The 20,752-nt window shown below is 47.3% G+C and overlaps 1 protein-coding gene across 1 annotated transcript in view; it reads right to left on the reverse strand.

The window, feature by feature from the left end:
• Positions 1–7,756, reverse strand: part of Naa25 (N-alpha-acetyltransferase 25, NatB auxiliary subunit) — a 51,920-nt gene extending 44,164 nt beyond the window's left edge. Inside the window, exon 1 of the mRNA XM_032886443.1 lies at positions 7,682–7,756. Within this exon, the coding sequence (XP_032742334.1) occupies positions 7,682–7,739 (58 nt within the window). The 5' untranslated portion in view covers positions 7,740–7,756. The remainder of the gene's footprint in view (positions 1–7,681) is intronic.
• Between the last annotated feature and the right edge of the window lie 12,996 nt (positions 7,757–20,752).

Here is a 20,752-nt window from a genome sequence, read left to right on the forward strand (position 1 = left end):
ACCAGAAGCTACAACACTGGGAGCCACAGAAAGCCATGGGCAACCGCAGATGAAAAAGCCTACACGTATGGAGTCTTAGGTTATCAGTGGTCCATTCAGAAGCTTCACAGGACATAAGAGGAATGATGAGGACAAAGAAAATGCCACCTTCTGCCTGTTCATGCAAGAAACAAGGCCGAAAAAAGGAAATCTCCCTCTATCCAACCCCCCTGCGAGTGGGCTGGGGTGACCACTGTCCCTCGCCCAGGGCCAGAATGCAGTTCTTGCACCAACATGACAGCTCACAATTACCTCCGGCTCCAGGGCATCTGACACCCTCAGATCTCCCGGGCACTGCACACATGGAGTATTACACCCGCACAGACACATAAATACACTTTCTAAAAATGGGAGGCAGGAAGGGGTTGGGTGGTTGGGTTGGGGAACACCCTCATAGGGAGGGGGAATGGGATGGTGGTTTATGGACAGGAAACTGGGAAAGGGGATAACATTTGAAATGTAAATAAAAAAAGCAAGAACTTGGAAGGAAGGAGCCTGAAGTCTGTCTGCGGGGAGAGGCTGCTAAGGGACCCTTCTCTGACCACAACTTAGTATGACCGTGAAGCCAACAGGTCTGCACTGAAGAATTAATGAGTCTGAAGAACCCAGCAGAGAAGATAAGACATCAAGAGGAAAACAGAAGCTAAGACTCGGCAGCCTCCTAACTTCCCGGCACTTCACTCCATGCTCAGTTCCCACACGGGACTCTGGGAAGCTTCTAACTGGAGCTGCTGTCTGGGTTTCTGTTCCCTGTGACATGGGGCATTACATTTGGCCTATGTCAAACCCTCCAGCCCAGTGCTTGGGCAAAGGCTGATTAATTGGCCTCTAACTTCTTTGGGAAAAGAGGATTTTCAATTTACACTGCTGGGTCTCTAATATAAATTACATATCCCCCTTTTTTTTTCCCTCTGGAGCCGGAGGACCGAACCCAGGGCCTTATGCTTATATATCCCTTAATCAAAACAGGCCAGTAAATGTGATATCCTAAGTCTTTTTAAAAGTTATTCAAGGGTAATTGTGGTTTGGCTAGGGGCTGTTGTTATCTCCTTAGTAAGAGAACTCTGACAAAGCAGCCTCCCAGAAGTAAGGCAGAGAAAGCACCAGCCCAAAGGAGAACATTCTTTTGGGTAGTTGGTCCCCCAGAGAGGACTAGAGAGTCCCACAGCCAGAGCCCCAGAGGACTAGAGCCCACCTGATGGCTTTTCTGTAGCCAGCCTGACCCACTATGCCTTCTCTTAGCTTTTCACTAGTATCTTTCCTGTCTTTTTGTTTAATGGAGAGTACAGACAGGAATTCATTTTGTTTTCATTGTTTCTGTTACCACTAAGGATACATATTATAATTATTGGGGAGGGGTGACATAGACATTTGTGCGTGTATCCTACCCAGAACTATGTAGCCGCTATGTAGCCAAAATGACCTTAAACTTTTTTTTTCCTGGTTGTCTATCTTTTTCTTTTCTTTTTGAGACAGGGTCTCTATGTAACCTTGGCTAGGTGGAACTTGCTATGTACACCAGGCTGGCCTTGAATTCAGAAGTTCTACCTACCTGTCCCTCCCAAGTACTAGGATTAAAGAGAAAAATATTATGTATTTATTTGTGTATGTGTGGAATACACATGTGCCTCAGTGTGTGTTGAAAGCCAGCCTGGTCTATATAGTAAGTTCCAGGCCAGTCAGGGCCACACGAAGACAAGAAACTACCTCCAGGTGGCCTAGTATGTCATTTGCCCCTTTTAAGCCCCTTGCCTTGCTCACTTTGACAGACTATATCCTCTCAAACTGGGCCTAACAGCTGTGCCATCTTTTTTTTTTTTTTTTTTTGCCATCTTTTAAAAAGCAGGCAGAGGGGCTAGAGGAATGGTTCAGCATGCAAGAATACACTGGCTGCTCACCCACAGGACTGGAATTTGATTTCCAGCACCCACATGGCTGCTCACAACCAGCTCAACTCTAGGGACTCTGACATCTTCTCACTTCCAGTCAAAACACCTGAACACATTCAATAATCATAACAAAAGTGCAATAAAAAATCTAAACCTATTCCCACCCGATACTGAGTTGTTCTTAGAACACAGTGCAATGAGTAGATGGATAGTCCTCCCGTGCTTCCTCCTGCCTTTTAAACCAGAACAAGAGCTCAGCCACCTACGATCCAGGGAGCAGAGGCAGCAATGTCAGGAGTGGAAGGTCTTCCCTGGCTACACACTAGTGTGCGGTCAACCTGAACTAAATGACTCTGAAAAAAAAATAAACGACAAGGGTGACCCTCTCAAAGGAAAACAAGTTTCCTGGTCCTTCAAAGACAAAGCTTCCAAGACTCTGTTTCTCTGCTGTCTGGTTTCACTTCTACTCCAGCACCTCGTGTAGAGGTCTATAATCCACTAACAGGCAGCTCTGGCAAGGAATCACATCCAAAGACCCAGGTCTGTGTGAAAGTAAAGTTTATAAAATGAGGCAGTCATGTTTGAAAGGGACATCTAATGGAGGGGCAGACAAAGTGACGAATCAGAGAAAGATCTGACAGAATGAGTCAAAGACAGGATTCTCTTTGAACAGAGAACAGCATAAGAAAGAAAAGAGGAGAAGGGGAGAGAGAGAAAGAAGGTGAAGGAAAGGAGAGAGGGAGGGAGAGAAAGAGTGAGAGCAGTTTTACTGGGACAGTGTTACAGAGACAGGTAGCAGGTGAAGACGAACGAGCCAGAGAATGAGGAGCCAGATGATTACAACAGGTTGCCAAAGTTAGTCTGAAGTTCAGCAGAGCAATTCAATGAGAAGCCAGTTTGAATCAGTCAGCTTGGAGAGGAGTTTGGGTCAGAACAGTTGAATTGAATCAGCCAGCCAGAGTTCAGAAAGAACCAGAAAGGGTGAGTTTATTCAGCAATAAGCCTCCAAGATGACAATCCATCTGGTGAATAAAAATTATGATTACAGGGGCTGGAGAGATTAAGAGCACTGACTGCTCTTCCAGAGATCCTGAGTTCAATCCCAGCAACACATGGTGGCTCACAACCATCTGTAATGGGATCTGATGCTCTCTTCTGATGTGTCTGACGAGAGTGACAGTGTACTCATATAAAAATAAAATAAAGTTACGGTTACAGCTGGGTGCAGTGGCACATGCCTTTGATCACAGCACTCCGGAGGCAGAGGTAAAGGTAGAGGTAAAGGCAGAGGCAGAGGCAGGTAGATCTCAATGAGTTTGAGGCCAGCCTGGTCTACAAATTGAGTTCCAGGACTCCTATTAACTCTCCAGTTAGCTGGTTCACAGGTCTCTATTACCTTCTATGCAATGTAAAATTTTTTCCAAGAATTGTTTTCTTTCCTCCCTGTCCCCAGTGCTGAAGACTGACCCTGTGGCATATGCACACCAGGCAGACACCATCACTGAGCTATATCCTTACGTAGAAATGGCTTTTGGAGTGTTTACATTCTCAGGATGTTAGGTGTTTTTATTTTGTTTCAAACACACCCTCCCCCAGGCTCTGTGGCCTTGGCTACACTGTGGTCCTGTACTTAGTTCTAGTTCTGGAGCTTGCTCTACAGACCATGCTGGCCTTGAACTCAAATATCTGCCAGTCTCTGCCTCCAAGTGCTGGGATTAAAGGCGTGTGCCACCACGCCTAGCTAAGAAAGGATACTGTACCAAATGACATTTCCACAGAAAGTCAAAGAGGCTGGCATAATGGCTCAAGAGGTAAAGTGCAGACAGACAAGAGCTGAGTTTGAACCCCAGAACAAGTAAAAAGGATGGACACAGTGGCACACCTGTGACCCCAGTACTGGGGAGGCAGAGACAGCTTGGTCCCTGGAGTCTCAACCAGGCTAGGCTACCTAGCAAGTGCTAGGCCAATGAGACACAGAGTCAAAGAACAAGGTGCAAAGTGCCTGAGGAATGACACCCAAGGTTGACCTCTGGCCTTTGCACGAATGCACGCACACACACACCAGTCACCATAAATAATACCTTGCCACTTCTAAGATTCACACAGTTAACACTGTCCAACAAAAGACTCGGAATAAATAATTACCCTTGAAGACCTTTCAAGTTTTTTTGTAATGAGCCACCGCAGAATAATTGCCTGCCCTATGGTTTGACTAGACACCCAAGGGAAGCATCCTAACTCTTCACTGTAGTGACTGTCGTGATTGCGTCTGTGTAATCATGCCACACCTGACCCTGAGACAACACTGCAATGCACAACAGAACAAAGGATTTCTGTGTGCAAGTGTGTGTTCACAGGCTGGTGCTGTGGGTATGAAAGTCAGAGGACAACTTCTTCCCAGGGAAGGCTCTCTCCTAACACCAGAAGGGTTCCCAGGATGGATCTCAGATGATCAGGTGTGGCAGCCAGTGCCTTTGTGCACTGAGCCATCTCACAGCCCCAACATAGACAATAACAGCAGAAAAAATGCGCCAGGCTCCCCAACTCAAACAAAAGTGTCAACTGGTGAGAACGAGCTAGAGGTTATTTCAAAAAGGCAGAAGCTGGGGGTTGGGGATTTGGCTCAGTGGTAGAGCGCTTGTCTAGGAAGCACAAGGTCCTGGGTTCGGTCCCCAGCCCCAAAAAAAAAAAAAAAAAAAAAAAAAAAAAAAAAAAAAAATGAAGCTGAAGCTGGTTCATGGCACTCGGCTTTAATCCTAGCCCTCACAGACAGGAGGGTCTTGAGTTTGAGACTAGCAGGAGCAATTTAGGGAGCTCCAGGCCAGTCTGGACAATAGAAGCCTGTGTTCAACCCCAGCCATACATTACACTCACTCCTTACAACCTGAGCCCACGAGTGAATCTGTCCAGCCTCAGTTCCCTACAGTGACTAGCTATCAGTGAACAGCGAACATCAATCTGTGGCTGGGCTCCATGCTGACCAGCTTGCTCATGGGCCAGCTAGTACTATCTGGATTTAAGGATTAGCAGGTGTTTTTGGAGCATCAATGTGTTTGAACAACAAAATTTGGGAGCTGTAGTAAGTATGAAGCTTGTAGCAAGACTTATCCACTTTCCCCTCAGAAGCTCTCCTCTCTACTAGCTGTGACAAAAGCCACATAATTCAGACTGCACTTTGAGACTATAACCTGTCACTTCTGATTAGTAAATATATCCTGATGTTTTTATTGAACAATTCAAAACACTATTAACTGTAACTGAGTATAAGACCAACATGTTGCATTCTCCTTGTTCTTCAAGAACAATGTTATAAATCTAATTATTCTTAAAAAGGTTTTAGTCTTTTTATAAGACTTTTCAGAAAAAGGAGAAGTCAATAGGCGGTGCCTGTGGAAGGACGTGATTCACAAACCATGAACCCTTTATTTAGGTTTTACTTTCTATTACCCAGAAGCAGGACAGCTGTAAGGCAGAGACAAGCCTGGTCACACGGGGACTATGAAGACAGGATGTGCAGCAACGGGGAAATCTGAGTCCTCTTTCTGCTAGCCCCCACCTCTGCAATCTTAGAGGAATCAAAGTGACACAATTTCTAGCACAGTGGTTAAGACAGTGAACCTGGAGTTCAAATCCCATGTATTAGAGCTAGATAAATCACATAAGCGCAGTAAGCTTGCTGCTCCAGCTGTTTAAGGTAGGTGTGTGTGTGTGTGTGTGTTGAAAGCTTGAAAGCTCAAGGACACTGACTAGATTAAGCCATTACACAACATAGGACCTAAGGGCCGCCGAGATGGTTGGGCAGGTAAGGGTGCTTTGCTACCATTCCTGACAGCCTTTTTGATATCCCAGAGCATTTATGATGGGAAAGAACCAACTCCCTCTAGCATGGTGTCCTCTGAATTCCACAGGCACCAAATACCATTCATGAGACCACACCCACCACACCCACCCAAAAAAGATTTCAACAAGTATTTAAAAAACAAAAAATGCCATCAAAAACACATAAGAAAGTATGACTACTGGGCGTAGGGCCACCTGCTGTAATCCCAACAGTTGGGAGGCAGAGGCAGGATAGAAGTTCAGGACCTGGTGGTGAAACCTTGTCTTAAAAAAAGAAAAAAAGCAGACCCCACCCCAACCCCAGAGCTCCTAGGGACTAAACCACAACCAAAGAGTACACATGGGGGGACTCTTGGCTCCAGATGCATTTGTAGCAGAGGATGGCATTGTCTGGCATCAATAGGAGAAGCCCTTGGTCCTATGAAGGCTCTTTCCCCCAGTGTAGGGGAATGCCAAGGTGTTGAAGTGGGAGTGGGTGGGTGAGAGGGGGAGCATCCTCATAGAAGTAGGGGGAGAGGGGAGAAATGGGGAAAAGGGATAACATTTGAATATAATGTAAATACACAAACTATCCCAACTTAAGAAAGAAAGAAAGAAAGAAGGAAAGGAAGAAAGAGAGAGAGAAAAGAAAAGAAAGGAGTGAGCAGCTGGGCCTGGTGACCCACACCTTTAATCTCAGCATTCAGAAAGCAGAAAGCAGGCGATTTCTATGAGCTCCATGCCAGTCAAGGCTACCTAGTGAGGTCCTGTCCCAGTTCCAGCACCCACATCCTGGCTTACTGTAACTACCGTTCCAGGACATCCCAATGCCCTCTTCAAGCACCAGGAATGCACGTGGTGCAGACATCAAGCTGGCAAAAATCCACAGATGTACCAATGTGCTAGAGACACAAGCACCCACTCTGTCAAGGGGGAGAAAAAAAAAATCCCTAAAATCGAAAGAGGCCAAAACGCATAGCTATACTGAAAACGCGAGGTCTACTGTAGCAAAAAACCACTGACCTTGATAAAGCTTCCTTCCTCATCATTACCTGAGACAAGACCATACAACCATCAAGGAGGAAAGGTATCGCAAAAAAAAAAAAAAAAAAAAAAATCGCAAAGTGTGTCTCTCTGACTCGTTTTTGTGATTCTTTTTATTCTACTGCGGTGGGAAGGTGACAATAAGGTACATCTTAAAGCCCGTGGGTTTGGGATGCGCGCCGCGGAGAGGGATCCGCTAAGCACAAGGAAGGTAGGATGCAGAGAAAAACCTCAGACATGGTGCTGAAAGGAAAAATCCTCCAGCAGCCTGGCCGGCCGCTCCGGCGGCACCAGCTACTGCCATCTCTTCCCCGCTATTCTGGGCCCGCGACCCCCTCCCCCCGCCTCCCACGTGTGCCCCGAGCAGCTGTTCTGCACAGAGCAGCATCAGGATGGGACTCGATCTGAGTGACCTTGCATCAGCCCCCTTCCCTTCTCTGGGCCTCAGTTTCTCCACGTGCACTAAACTACATCCTATAAGAAAACCGCCGGATCCTCATTCTTCTAAACAGAACCACCATCACCGGGGCATCTCCCCTCGGGAAGCCGCTCCCGCCGTCACGCCGGAGTCGGTTGTCACCTGCAAGAAAGACCGCGGGGCTCCTCGGGAGCCGCTGGAATAAAGCTACTTGGTGGTAGCGCTGGTCTCCAAGCAGTGGTGCGATCCGCACAGCCTGACAGCTGCGCGCACCCACCGTTGTCGCCTCAGGGACCAGCAACCCTGGGCCGGCGCATAAGCGAGGCCGAGGCTGCGGCCTAGCGCCCCGCGCGGTCCGCCCCCTCGCCGCCCCGCACCGCGCGCGCCCCCAGCGGCCCTCCTGGGCCTTCGCTCCGGCCAGGGCAGGCCTCGGCTTGCCGCTGTGGCTAACAGGCAGGCTCTGGGTACTCACCGTAAATGGGCCTGAGGCGCCGGTCGTTAGGGTCCTGCACATGGCCCCGCGTCGCCATGATGACAAGCGCAGAACCGCAATGCGCACGCGCTGGGCAGGCCCCCGGGAAGGGGCCGTTAAAGGGCCAGCGTCGATCTCGCCGACGTATCGCGATAGTGGAGGGCCGTAACGGCCGAGTGCGCCTGCGTGGAAAGGGAGGCTCGCCTCCCCTTTAATTGGCACTGTGTTTGATTTTGCCAGCAGAATTGTCTGGACCCCAGGGCGTTTGTCTCTGTTGAAGACTTTTTCCCAGTGCGAGGGAGAGGCGTGGAAAGCGAGAGTGCGGTTTAATCTCACTGACTTTACATTTTGAAGAACCAGTTGGTTTTGGCCATAATTGTGGAGCAACCAGGAACTTGTTGAGTGTGAGCCTTGGGAAAGTGCTTGCCCAACAGTGAAACTAGCTTACAAGCCCTTCTCCACCCCTTCCCTAAACTCAATTCTGTGCGTGTCTAGACACTAGTGCAAGCCGTTGAAGTAGATTCACACGGTGCTGGACGTTATCATTACCTTTCTTTTTACGGATTTACTCGCACAGCACAGGTTTATGAGGGCTGATAGGCGGCAAGAGTGGCAAGGAGCTAAAGAACGGGACACATTCTTAACCCCAGAACTCGGGAGGCGGAGGCAGGCGGATCCCCGTGAGTTCGAGGTTAGCCTGGTCTACATAGTGAGTTCCAGGACAGCCAAGGCTATGTAGAGACCCTGTCTAAATAAATAAATAGAACTCAAAATAAAAAAGGTTCTCCCGGGGTTGGGGATTTAGCTCATTGGTAGAGCGCTTGCCTAGCAACCGCAAGGCCCTGGGTTCGGTCCCCAGCTCCGAAAAAAAAAAAAAAGGTTCTCCCACTAGGTGTTTACCTGCCTTATTTGCTGGCATTCCTTTTTGCACCAACAATTTTGCCCACGGTTCATGGCGCCTCTTCTCCAGGAGCATGTAAATGGACTTGGCTTTTGTTAACACTTTCACAGACACAGGAATCTTAGTAGCTTTTTCTCAAAACCACTAAATAACTGGTGTGTACACTGTAGCTGTCTTCAGACACACCAGAAGAGGGCATCAGATCTCATTACAGATGGTTGTGAGCCACCATGTGGTTGCTGGGATTTGAACTCAGGACCTCTGGAAGAGCAGTCAGTGCTCTTAACCACTGAGCCATCTCTCCAGCCCAGTTTAGGGATTTTTAAACATTACACCGTATACAATGTATCATGACAATACATGGTACGGTATACAGAAGGATAAAGGTTAACATTGGTTATCTCACCTGTGTTTCTGTGTATATTTGTGCGGACACTCCAAACATCCAGGGATATAAGTATCCGCACCTGCTCCCACAGTGGTTCTCAACCTGTGGGACGCGACCCCCAGGAGGTCCTATGTCAGATGTTTACATTACAATTGCTAACGTAAGCAAAGTCACGGTTATGCAGTAGCAATGGAATAATTTCAAGGTTGGGGACCACCACAACATGAGGCCCTGCTTTAAAAGGTTGCAGTGTTAGGAAGGTTTGCCAACTACTGCCACATTGTGAAAGCCAGATGTGAAAGTTGATTATATCGCTTAGAGAATAGAGAAAAGTGAAGTCTGTCCGGCAAACGCCTTTAGTCCTAGAACTTGGGAGGCAGAGGCAGGTGGATCTCTGAGTTCTAGGCCAGCCTGATCTACAGAGTGAATTTCAGGACAGCCAGGGCTACACAGAGAAATCCTGTCTCAAAAACAAACAAAAAAAGGGAGAGGAAGAAGGAAGGAAAGAAGAAAGGAAGAAAGACAAACCCAGGTTCAGCTCCCAAGGAATCTAAGGCTCTCTTCTGGCCTCTGTGTACAGGCACTGCACAGTTGTACATGCAGACAAAATATTCATGTGCATATTTTAATCAAAGTTTACATTCAAAATGAAAACACGCATGCCCACACCTGGATCAGTGTGTACACACAGAGGACTTGCCGAGGCTCAGAATCTTTAACTACATGGACCTGGGCGGCACACAGAACGTTTTCAGTATTTTTGTATGTATGCGTATGTGTGTGTGGGTGAGTACCTGCAGAGGCTAGAGAAGGTGTCCATGGTCCTCTGTCCCTCTTCATCTCATTCACCCAAGACAGGGCCTCTCCAAATGAACTTGGAGCAGGCTATTTTTCAGCTGAGCTGGCTCCAGCAAGCGTCTGCAGTCCTCCACTGGGCTTCCGACACCACCCTAATTGTTCGGGTTAAAGCTATACTAAGGCGGGCTGGAGAGACGGCTCAGCGGTTAAGAGCACTGACTGCTCTTCCAGAGGTCCTAAGTTCAAATCCTAGCAACCACATGGGGGCTTGCAACCATCTGTAATGGGATCTGATGCCCTCTTCTGGTGTCTCAGAAGACAGCTACAGTGTAATTATATCATCATCATCATCATCATCATCATCATCATCATCATCATCATCATCTACACTAAGGCAAGCCTAGCCGTTCCCATGGGTGCTCAGGATCAGTAGCCAATATCTCATGCTTGCTTATCAAGAAGCTCCTACCCACGAGCCAGCTTCCCTGCCATATCTTTTTTATGTGTACAGGTGCTCCCTTACACGTATGTCTATAGGTACCACATAGGTGCCTGGAGCTAGCAGAGGCTACAAGAGTGTGCCAGATCCCTGGGCTTGAGTTACAGCACATTTCAAGCCACAGGGTGAGCACTGGGGACCAAACTTTGGTCCTCTGGAAGAGCAAACAGTGTTTGTAACTGCTAAGCTATCTCTCCAGCCTCTTGTGTTGGGTTTTTGAGACAGGGTCTCACATAACCTAGGCTGGCCCCCAAGTCCTGATCCTCCTGCCTCAACTTCCTCGAGTCTTAGAGCACAGTTTGTATCCCACGACACTAGCTTGGTAGGGTATCTTACTGTTGGTCGGTTTTTGTGGATCAGGACACTGGGCCTGGGCCCTCTCGCATGCTGGGAGAATATTCTACCATTGTATGACATCCCTGACACTCTTTTTACTTTTGATTTTTCAGACAGGGTCGTACAAGTTGTCCACGATAGCCTCCAACTTCCTCTGCAGTTCTGGTGGTCCTCTTCCCTCAGCCTTCCAGGAAGCTGGGACTACAGGCCTGCCTACCATGCCAACCTGTTTCTCATGAAGGTTTGTGAACCAAGCACTCTGCTCTGGTAGTGAGTTTAACACTTCTTCCTGTGTAAACCTTGAGCTAAGAATGGTGTTTTTCTTTGTAAATCGATGAGAGATAAAAATCACTCTTGCTGACGGTGTTGGGGTAAGCCTTTAAGCACAGTACTCAGGAGGCAGAGGCAGGCAGATGTTTGTAAGCTGAAGGCCAGCCTGGTCTACATAGCAAGTCCCTGGACAGCTAGAATTACATAGAAAGACCCTGTCTCAAAAAAAATGTTTTAAACTTTAAATTAGGGCTGGAGAGATGGCTCAGCGGTTAAGAGCACTGACTGCTCTTCCAGAGGTCCTGAGTTCAAAACCCAGCAACCACATGGGGGCTCACAACCATCTGTAATGGGGTGCTCTCTTCTGAAGTGTCTGAAGAGAACTACAGTGTACTAATATATAAATAAAATAAATAAATCTTTAAAAAAAACTTTAAATTAAATGTGTGTGTATGTTTCTCTGTGTGTTTATACACATGTGTACAGGAGTCGAAGGAGGTCAGAGGCATTGGATATGTTCTAAAGCTGGAGTTTCTGGCAGTTGAGAGCTGCCTAACATGGATGTTGGGTAGCCAACTTAAGTCCTCTGCAAGAGCGGCAAGTGCTCCTCCCTGCTATGGCATCTGTGTTGTCCTGAGAATGTCTCACCTTCTATTTATTTTCTGTGCTGGAGAGATGGCTCAGTGGTTAAGAGCACTGACTGCTCTTCCAGAGGTCCTGAGTTTAATTCCCAGCAACCACATCCATCGTAATGGGATCCGATGCCCTCTTCTGATGCGTCTGAAGACAGCTGCAGTGTACTCACATACATAAAATAATAAATCATTCCTAAGAGCACCAGTGGAAGGGGAAGCCCTGGGTCCTGCTAAGACTGAACCCCTAGTGAACTAGACTGTTGGGGAGAGGGCAGCAATGGGGGGAGGGGTGGGAGGGGAACACCCATAAGGAAGGGGAGGGGGGAGGGGGATGTTTGCCCGGAAACCGGGAAAGGGAATAACATTCGAAATATATATAAGAAATACTCAAGTTAATAAAAAAAAATAATAATAAATCATTCCTTATTTATTTTGTGTTGTAAAATTTTTACTGTTTATGTGTGTGAACAAAAGTATATGCACAGGAGTGTGCCCAAGCACACAAGAAACAAGGCAGAGGCCTCAGGTTTGTCCCCTTTTGCTCTGTATAGCCACCAAGCACACATGTAACAGACAAACATACAAGCAAGCGTCCATACACATAAAATAAACAACAACAATCAACAAATGGATAAGGACAGCTACAGTTAACGTCTAACCTACACACACACACACACACACACCACACCATACACACCACACACACACCAACGCACACCCACACACCACACACACCTACCACACCACACCCACACACCACACACACACACACACACACACATACACACCCACACACAGACACACACCACACCCCCACACACACACATGCAGACACACACACACACACATGCACACACACACACACACACACACACATGCATACACACACACACACACATGCACACACACACACACATGTACACACACCTATACACACACGCAGACACACATACCACATACATACACACACACCACACATGCACAGACACACACCATACACATGCACACACACACACACACATGCACCCCATGCACACGCACACCACACCACACACTCACACCACACTACACACAAAACACATGCACCACCCACACACCATACACACACACACACACACACACCACCCCACACACACACACACACACATGCACACCACACACACACACACACACACACACACACACACGCACGCACTAAAATACATCCTGCCGAGCCCTGCTCTAGATTGTTGAAATGTGTTTAAACTGGTGAATAACCAAAAAGAGGAAGTTCCATGAGCCAAGCGCTGTGGGGTTTGGGTATAATCCCATCCTTTGAAGAGGGACAGTTCAAGGCCAGTCTGGGCTACGTGGTGAGACCCAGGCTAGCCTGGGGTACATGAGACCTTGTCTGGAAAAAAAAAAAAGACAAAACAAAAACAAACAAACAAACCCACTATCCCTACCAGGTGTGACGACCACACTTTGATCCCAGCACTCAGGAGGCAGAGGCAGGTGGAGCTCTGTGAGTTCCAGGTCAGCCAGGGAAACATAGATACAGAGGTATCCTGACTCAAAAAAAAAAAAAAATCATTACCAGAAAAATAGGCTTTTTTGAAAATATAAGTAAAATATAAGTAAAGCACGTGTAACCCTACTCACTGTGTGTCTGAAATCAACGGGGCATCCTTGTGTGTGACTGCTAAGCCCGCACAGTACAACCTTAGGGGCCTCACGGTTCTGTCTTTCTTTTTTTTAAGATTGCTTACAGGTACGCCTGCAGGCCAGAAGAGGGTACCAGACCCCATCATGGATGGTTGTGAGCCACCATGTGGTTGCTGGGCTTTGAACTCAGGACCTCTGGAAGAGCAGTCGGTGCTCTTAACCACTGAGCCATCTCTCCAGCTCTGGTTCCAGACGTTCAAATCTCACAGCAAAGCCAAGCTTGGGGGCTCAAGTGTGTAAGCTCATTGCTCAGCAGGTAGAGGAAGGAAGGCCAATATTTAAGACAAAGACTGGAGAGATCCTGCCTAAGAGTAGTTTAGAGCACAGGATGGTCTTATAGAGGGCCCGGGTTCAAATCCCAGCTAACTGTGTTAGCTCACAACCACCTGTAACTCAAGTTCTGAGTGATCTGGTGCCCCCTCGTGCTCTCTATGGGCCCTGCACACACGTAGTGCACACAAATTCATATAAATACAGATTCATGTTCTTTTTTAAAAATTCCAGGCTGGACTTACCTACATAACCCATTTGAGTCCAGTTTGGGCAACGTCAGGCCCTGGTTCCAAACAGACAGACAAAGCAAAGCAAAAATGCCTTCACAGTTGATTAGGAAGGCAGGAGTTAGATAAAGTGGTTCTAGAGCATTCTGGGAAGGTGTGGCCAGGAATGACTTGGATAAGGTTGGGCTCAGAGAGGGGAGAGGAGGGAGGAGGGTTCAGTCTGCTTCAAGGGATAGGGATGGGTGAAGAATGTGAGACTCAAGGACTTGCAAAGTGGGCAGCTGGGTGGTAGGGTCTGCCTTTGATCCCAGCGCTGGGGAGGCCAGCCTGGTCTACAGAGTGAGTTCTATGACAGCCAGGACTGCACAGAGAAACCCTGTCTTGAAAAAGAAAAGAAAAGAATTTGCAGAGTGGGAAGACACACTACTTTAGGGTGTGGGGAGAGGGAGGGTGGAGCTGAATTGGCTCTTGGCCAGACCTATGGCCTCTCAACTCTGTCTTTTCTGTTACCTCGGTTGTCAGTGCTCCACGGGAACATGGACCGGCTTGGCAGCTAGCCCCGGACTTGGCAAGATTCGGGGTACTATGGACCTCCTCAGAGAAGTCTCTAGAATGTTAGGTCAGCCCTTGGTGGGATACACTTCCTTGTATTCTTAAAGGCTGTTTAGAATTGAAGCAGGGTGAATCATACCTTCGGTCTTTCCCATTCTTGTCCCTTGTCCTCGGAGTCAGAGACTGAAGCCAGGAGCCAACCATGGGCCTGTCCTTACCTGTTCTGCGGAGGCAACTTCCACACCCTTTCAAAGAAAGGCTTGAGTCATTTCAGGGCACAAAGTGCCTCCCTAGGAGGGTAAAAACCCAGCTCTGTCCTGCTACTGAGAGCCCAGAACACCCGTGGATGGCTTTAAGTATACAGCAGGTGCTAATTAACTTTTCAAGGTAGACCAAAGCAGTTGTGCTTGGGAGAGGACCTCTTCCTAATGGGCAGGGAGGGCCACGGTCGCACCACACTGTGCACCACAAGCGGCGAGTACAGACAGTGACATCGATGCAGGGCTGGGATGTGGTGGCTCCAGGTATCTTGCCAAAAGGCTCTTCGAATTTTTTACTTTGGTCTTTTTTTTTTTAATTTTATTTATAGCACCTTTTATTTATACATTTTGTAAATTTTTTATTGGATATATTTTTATTTACATTTCAAATGTTACCTCCTCCTAACCTTTCTCTCTTCACAGAATAAACAGGTCAAAAGAGGACGTCAGATTACAGCCAGCTGTGAACCACTATGGGCTGGGAATTGAACTTAGGTCCTCTGCAAGGGCAGCCGGTGTTCACTACTGAGCCATCTCTCCATCCCTCAACATCATAAAAATAAATCTTTTAAAAAATGAGCTTAAGGGGTTGGGGATTTAGCTCAGTGGTAGAGCGCTTGCCTAGCAAGCACAAGGCCCTGGGTTCGGTCCCCAGCTCCGAAAAAAAGAAAAGAAAAAAAATGAGCTTAAATAAACTGGTTATAGTCTTGACCTGCAAAAAATTCAAGGAGTGAATTTTCCCCATCAAAACAGAGAGGCTCAGTCTGCATCCTCTTCCTGGCTTAATCCGGAGCGAGGTTTGTTGCGATTCTAATTCTGTCCTCTAGGTGGCAAACGAGCGAAAAATGGCCTCAGCCATTTTCCAACGTCTAATATTAGAAAGAACGTGTCTTATTTTTTTCTTGTTTAAGAAAACAGACCAAATGTTATTTTTTTTAGTCATATGTATATTATTTTTTAGAGTTGTTTTTGGAATTTAGGTGTGTTGCCGAGCATGTCTGCATGGGCACACTTAGGTGTGCGTTCCTGTCTTTAGTCTCCAGGCACCGTCATTATTGCATTTTGAGAGTCTCTCACTGGGACATGGTGCTGGCCAGCTCTGCCACAGGCTTCCTGGCCAGACATCGCCAGAGATCTGCTTGTCTCTATCTCCCGGCACTGGGGATAATAAGTCTGTGTCTCTGTCCATGGCTTTATTTCTACACAAGTTGGAGGGGTCAAACCCAGGTCCTTGCATTTGCTCTGTAAGCACTGAGCCTTGTATGTGGAATTTTGGAGACTGTCTCACTATGTAGCCAAGGCTGGTCTCATAGTCGCATCAATAATCCTGACTCAACCACCTTAAAAAAGTTGTGAGTCGCCTTACCCTGCTTTGTCAAATATATATTTTTAGGCCTTTTTTCTTTTTTTTAAGACAAACTCTCACTGTGTAGTCCTGGCTATCCTGGCCCTCAATTTGTAGACCAGGCTGGCCTCAAACTCACAAAGATCCTCCTGCCTCTGGCTCCACGTGCTGCCACCATTCCAAGCCTTATATGTGGAATTATTTTCCACCTTATTTAGATGTATGTAGTTCAAATGCCATCAGATCAATCTGGTTTTGTTTGTAGACAAGTTTTGGCTTCAAACTCACCACATAGTCAAGATGACCTTGAAGCTGGGCATGGTCGTGCACACCTTTAATCCCAGTGCTGTGAGTTTGAGTCCTGCCTGGTCTACTACAGAGACCCTGTCTGAGAGAGAGAGAGAGAGAGAGAGAGAGAGAGAGAGAGAGAGAGAGAGAGAGAGAGAGAGACAGAGAGAGAGAGAGAGAGAGAGAGAGAGAGAGCTTGAACTTTTTTTTCTTCACACAACACCAGAAGAGGGAGGGCATCAGATCCCATTACAGATGGTTGAGAGCCACCATGTGGTTGCTGGGAATTGAACTCAGGACCTCTGGAAGAGCAGACAGTGCTCTTAACCACTGAGCCATCTCCCTAGCCCCGCTCTAACCCTCCGTGCTTCTGATATCATGCATACTAATTTGCCCGTCCTCAAGTGCTTAAGATGGATTTGTTGCTTTAACATTTTGGGGGGGGGGATTGAGATTTAGCTCAGTGGTAGAGCGCTTGCCTAGCGAGAGCAAGGCCCTGGGTTCAGTCCCCAGCTCCGGAAAGAAAAAAAATTTTTTTTTTAACTTATGTGCACATGTCTGTTTGCTCCTTGTGTGTTCAGATGTCTACACAAGCCCAAGAGGCTGTCTCCTGGAGCCGATGTTACTGGCCCTTGTGAACAACCTAATGCAGGTGTTAAGAATCCACTGGGGATCCTCGAGAAGAGCAGCAAGCAGTCCGGAGAGATGGCTCAGTGGTTAAGAGACCCAGAGGTCTTGAGTTCGATTCCCAGCAACCGAATGGTGGCTCACAACCATCAGTAATGGAATCTGGTGCCCTTTTGCCACAAAGGTGTACCTGCAGACAGAGCACTCATATATGTAAAATAAATAAAAATCTTAAACAAAAATAGAAGAGGGGCAAGCATTCAAACACCAAGCCATCTCTGTAGCCCTTGCTTTGGATACATGTGTGTGTGTGTGTGTTTTTTTTAAACATTTATTTATTTATAATGTATATATACATCATACAGCTTTCTGCCTTCGTGTATGTGCCTGCAGGCCAGAAGAGGGCACCAGATCTCATTACAGATGGCTGTGAGCCACCATGTGGTTGCTGGGAATTGAACTCAGGACCTCTGGAAGAGCAGTCAGTGCTCTTAACCACTGAAACATCTCTCCAGCCCTACATGTGTGTTTCTATTCCTTTGATCGGTTTGATCATCTTCTGTGGTCCTTAGTGTTATTATTCATATTGGTGCTTTTTTATTATTTTGTTTTATGGGTATGGGTGCCTTGCCTGTGTCCCGTGTGCTTGTCTGCTGCCTGCGGAGGCCGGAAGAGGGTGTCAGGTGCCTTGGAGTTGTTAGGAGCCGTTGTGTGGGTTGCCGGCACTTGAACTTGGGTCCTCTGTGACCCAGCCGGCGCTCTTAACCACTGAGCCACCTCTTCCGTAGCGCCTCTACGTTCTCCACTGAGGATCTTAGCTTTATACCATCAATAGGCGTCTCGGTTGGGGTATCTACTGCTGGAGTAAACGCTATGGCCGAACACAACGCAGGGAGGGAAGGGTTCATCTTAAGCTCTCGGGTCACACTCCATCACTGAGGGAAGTCAGAGCAGAAACCTGATGCGGAGCCCTTCAGCATGAATCTTTAGTCAAGAAGATGCCCTAGTCTGGTGGGGACATTTTCTCAAGTGAAGACCCTGCTTCTTGAGTGACTTTAGCTTCTGTCAAGCTGACAAAAGCCTAAAGGTGGGCATTTCAATACCCACCCCCACCATCACCACTACCACACACCACACTGTAAATTGCTTGCCTTGTCGCCCTTGGATTTTATTTATTTTTTGAGAAAGGGTCTCTCTCACTATGTAGCTGGAACCATCCTGGAACTCACAGATATCCCCTCCTCACCCCCTGGCCTCCTATCCCCCCATCCCCCCAACTCCTCCATCCCTGACTATGCCTTCAGATTGATGGGTTAAGGTGACGCCACCATGCTCTTTTGTATTTTTGTGTTTTGGGCTGTTTTGAGACAGGGTTTCTTTACGTAGCCTTGTTGTAGAACTCACTGTGTAGATCAAGGTAGCCTCAAACTCACAGGGATTAAAGGCATGGATCACCACTACCTGGCTGCCCGGCTTCAGTTTTGAAACCGGTCTTGTGTAGCCCAGGCTGGCCTTGAATTCTCTACATAGCTGAGAATTACCTTAAACCTCTGCTCCTCCTACCTCCACTGCCTAAGGGCTGAGACTACATTGTGTGCCACCATGCTGGGTGGGGTATTTACTTTCTTAGGTAGGGGGCTGGAGAGAAAAAAAAGAGAGAGAGTTTTCTAGGGGAAAAAAAAAAAACCAAACAGGTTAAGATGCACGTGATTCTTAGCCATCGCCCGCTGCAGACACCAGAAGGTTCTGTGCAGGCAGGCACTGAAGTATGAAGCTGTTAGGGGAAGGATAGAGCCACAACTCCTGGGAACTCTGCCTAGTAACCAGACAGCCTGGAAAGTGTCCCACCATGCTCTGAGGATGACGGTCCAATCCCTGTCCTCATGAATATGTATGAGTCTCCAGATGTCCGCTGAACCCCCTCCTTCCTGCCAAACAGCATTGCAATCCCCCCCACCCCCAATCCTTCCTCCGTCTCTTCAATAGCTGGCATCATCTTTGTGCACATTGCATTTCAGGACCCGAAAATACACCCACGGAATGTTCCAGAGCCTAGCATCTCCCATAGGGAACTGACTTCTAGCACTCGTTTCACAACTATGTCCCCAGTAATAATGGATGTTGCTGAGACTGTGAAAAAAAAAAAGAAAAGAAAAGAAACTAGGGCTGAGGCAGGTGCTTAGTGCATAGCAGAGCTTGTGACCTCTGGCACAGAAAAGGAAGGAAGGGAAAGGGCTCAGTGGACAGATGTTTGCCCAGCAGATAGGAGGCCGTGGGTTCGAATCTCAGCACCACCTGCGTGGTGGCACACAGCTGTAATTCCAGCAGATAGAAGATGCTCTACAAGATAGATAGATAGATAGATAGATAAAAATCCAGCTATAAGACTTGCCAGTTGTATGCTTCCTTTCATAAGAAATACTTAACGGGGTTGGGGATTTAGCTCAGCGGTAGAGCACTTGCCTAGCAAGCGCAAGGCCCTGGGTTCGGTCCCCAGCTCCGAAAACAAACAAACAAACAAACAAACAAACAAAAAAAAAGGAATACTTAGACAAGTCAATGGAAACAAAAATTAATGAAGAACAGAGAGAAGATGGACCTGCTTCTGTAGGGACTAACAAGACAATTAGACAGCAGAGTGGCTTGGCTGCACAATTGTGACTACATTTCCTTTGTGTATGTGTATTATTATTATTATTATTATTATTATTATTATTATTATTATTATTAATTGAGGTTTCTCTGTGTAGCCCTTCTGTCCAGGAACTCACTCTGTAGACCAGGCTGGCCTCGAACTCAGAGATCCACCCATCTCTGCCTCTGGAATGCTGGGAATTAAGCTGCGAGCTATCACTGCCAGCTTGTAAATAAATAAATGTAATAAAAATATTTATGAGCGTTGCTGTATGTAATTATAACCCAATAACATGTAAAGTAACAGAAGCAAAGAGCATGCTTGTCCCAGAAGTTTTGGAGAAGATGGGTGGAGGAAGAGACGGTGTCTGGGGTTGGGCACTGCCTACATTGACAAGAAGCCAGAGATTCACTTCCTGTTAGGGCTCTTGAGACGGCTCCAAGGGTTGCTGCTCTTGATAACCAGCGTTTAATCCCTGGAACCCACACGGTGGGAGGAGGGACCTGATTCAGGCCCAAAGCCATCCCCGTCGCACACAACAGCAGCAATGAGTTAAAAAACATTTCAAAGGGGAATTCCATTTCAGAAGCCATTTGGAGTCAGGTGTGGCAGTGCAGCATTCGGACAGAGAGCATTGTGGGTTTGAGGCCAACTGGGTCTGTACAGGGAGCTCCAGGGTAGCCAGGGTTACACAGTTAGATCCTGTCTCAAAAGAAAACGAATGGGGTTGGGGATTTAGCTCAGTGGTAGAGCACTTGCCTAGGAAGCGCAAGGCCCTGGGTTCGTCCCCAGCTCAAAAAAAGAACAAAAAAAAAAAAAAAAAAAAAAGAAAACGAACTTGGTGTTGGTTAGTGGCTAGGATGGTAACTTTTTCTTTTTCTTAAAGATTTATTCATTTATTATGTATACTGTGTTCTGCCTGTATATATGCCTGTACGCCAGAAGAGGGCGCAAAGATCTCATCACAGATGGTTGTGAACCACCGTGTGGTTGCTAGGAATTGAACTCAGGACCTCTGGAAGAGCAGTCGGTGCTCTTAACCACTGAGCCATCCGTCCAGCTCCGGATGGTAACTTTTAATGTCTATCAGGAAGCAGCAAAACCAAACCATCAACTGGGAGAAGCTAGAGTTAAAACCCGTGCACACTTTGATATAATTCAGCAAGTATGGAGACTCTTCCAGTATAAGCTGGGCTTTGGGCCAAGGATCAGTGGATCTTAGGAACTGCTGGGATGCACAGAGGGAGGAAGGGAAGGGTTTGGCCACAAGGACCAGGACCGGAAGCTTTCTGTCCGGGAGAGGTTGAGCCTTGAGCTGAGGCGAGAGTTGGGA

Source organism: Rattus rattus, chromosome 16 (genome assembly GCF_011064425.1).
Source record: "Rattus rattus isolate New Zealand chromosome 16, Rrattus_CSIRO_v1, whole genome shotgun sequence".
NCBI lineage: Eukaryota > Metazoa > Chordata > Mammalia > Rodentia > Muridae > Rattus > Rattus rattus.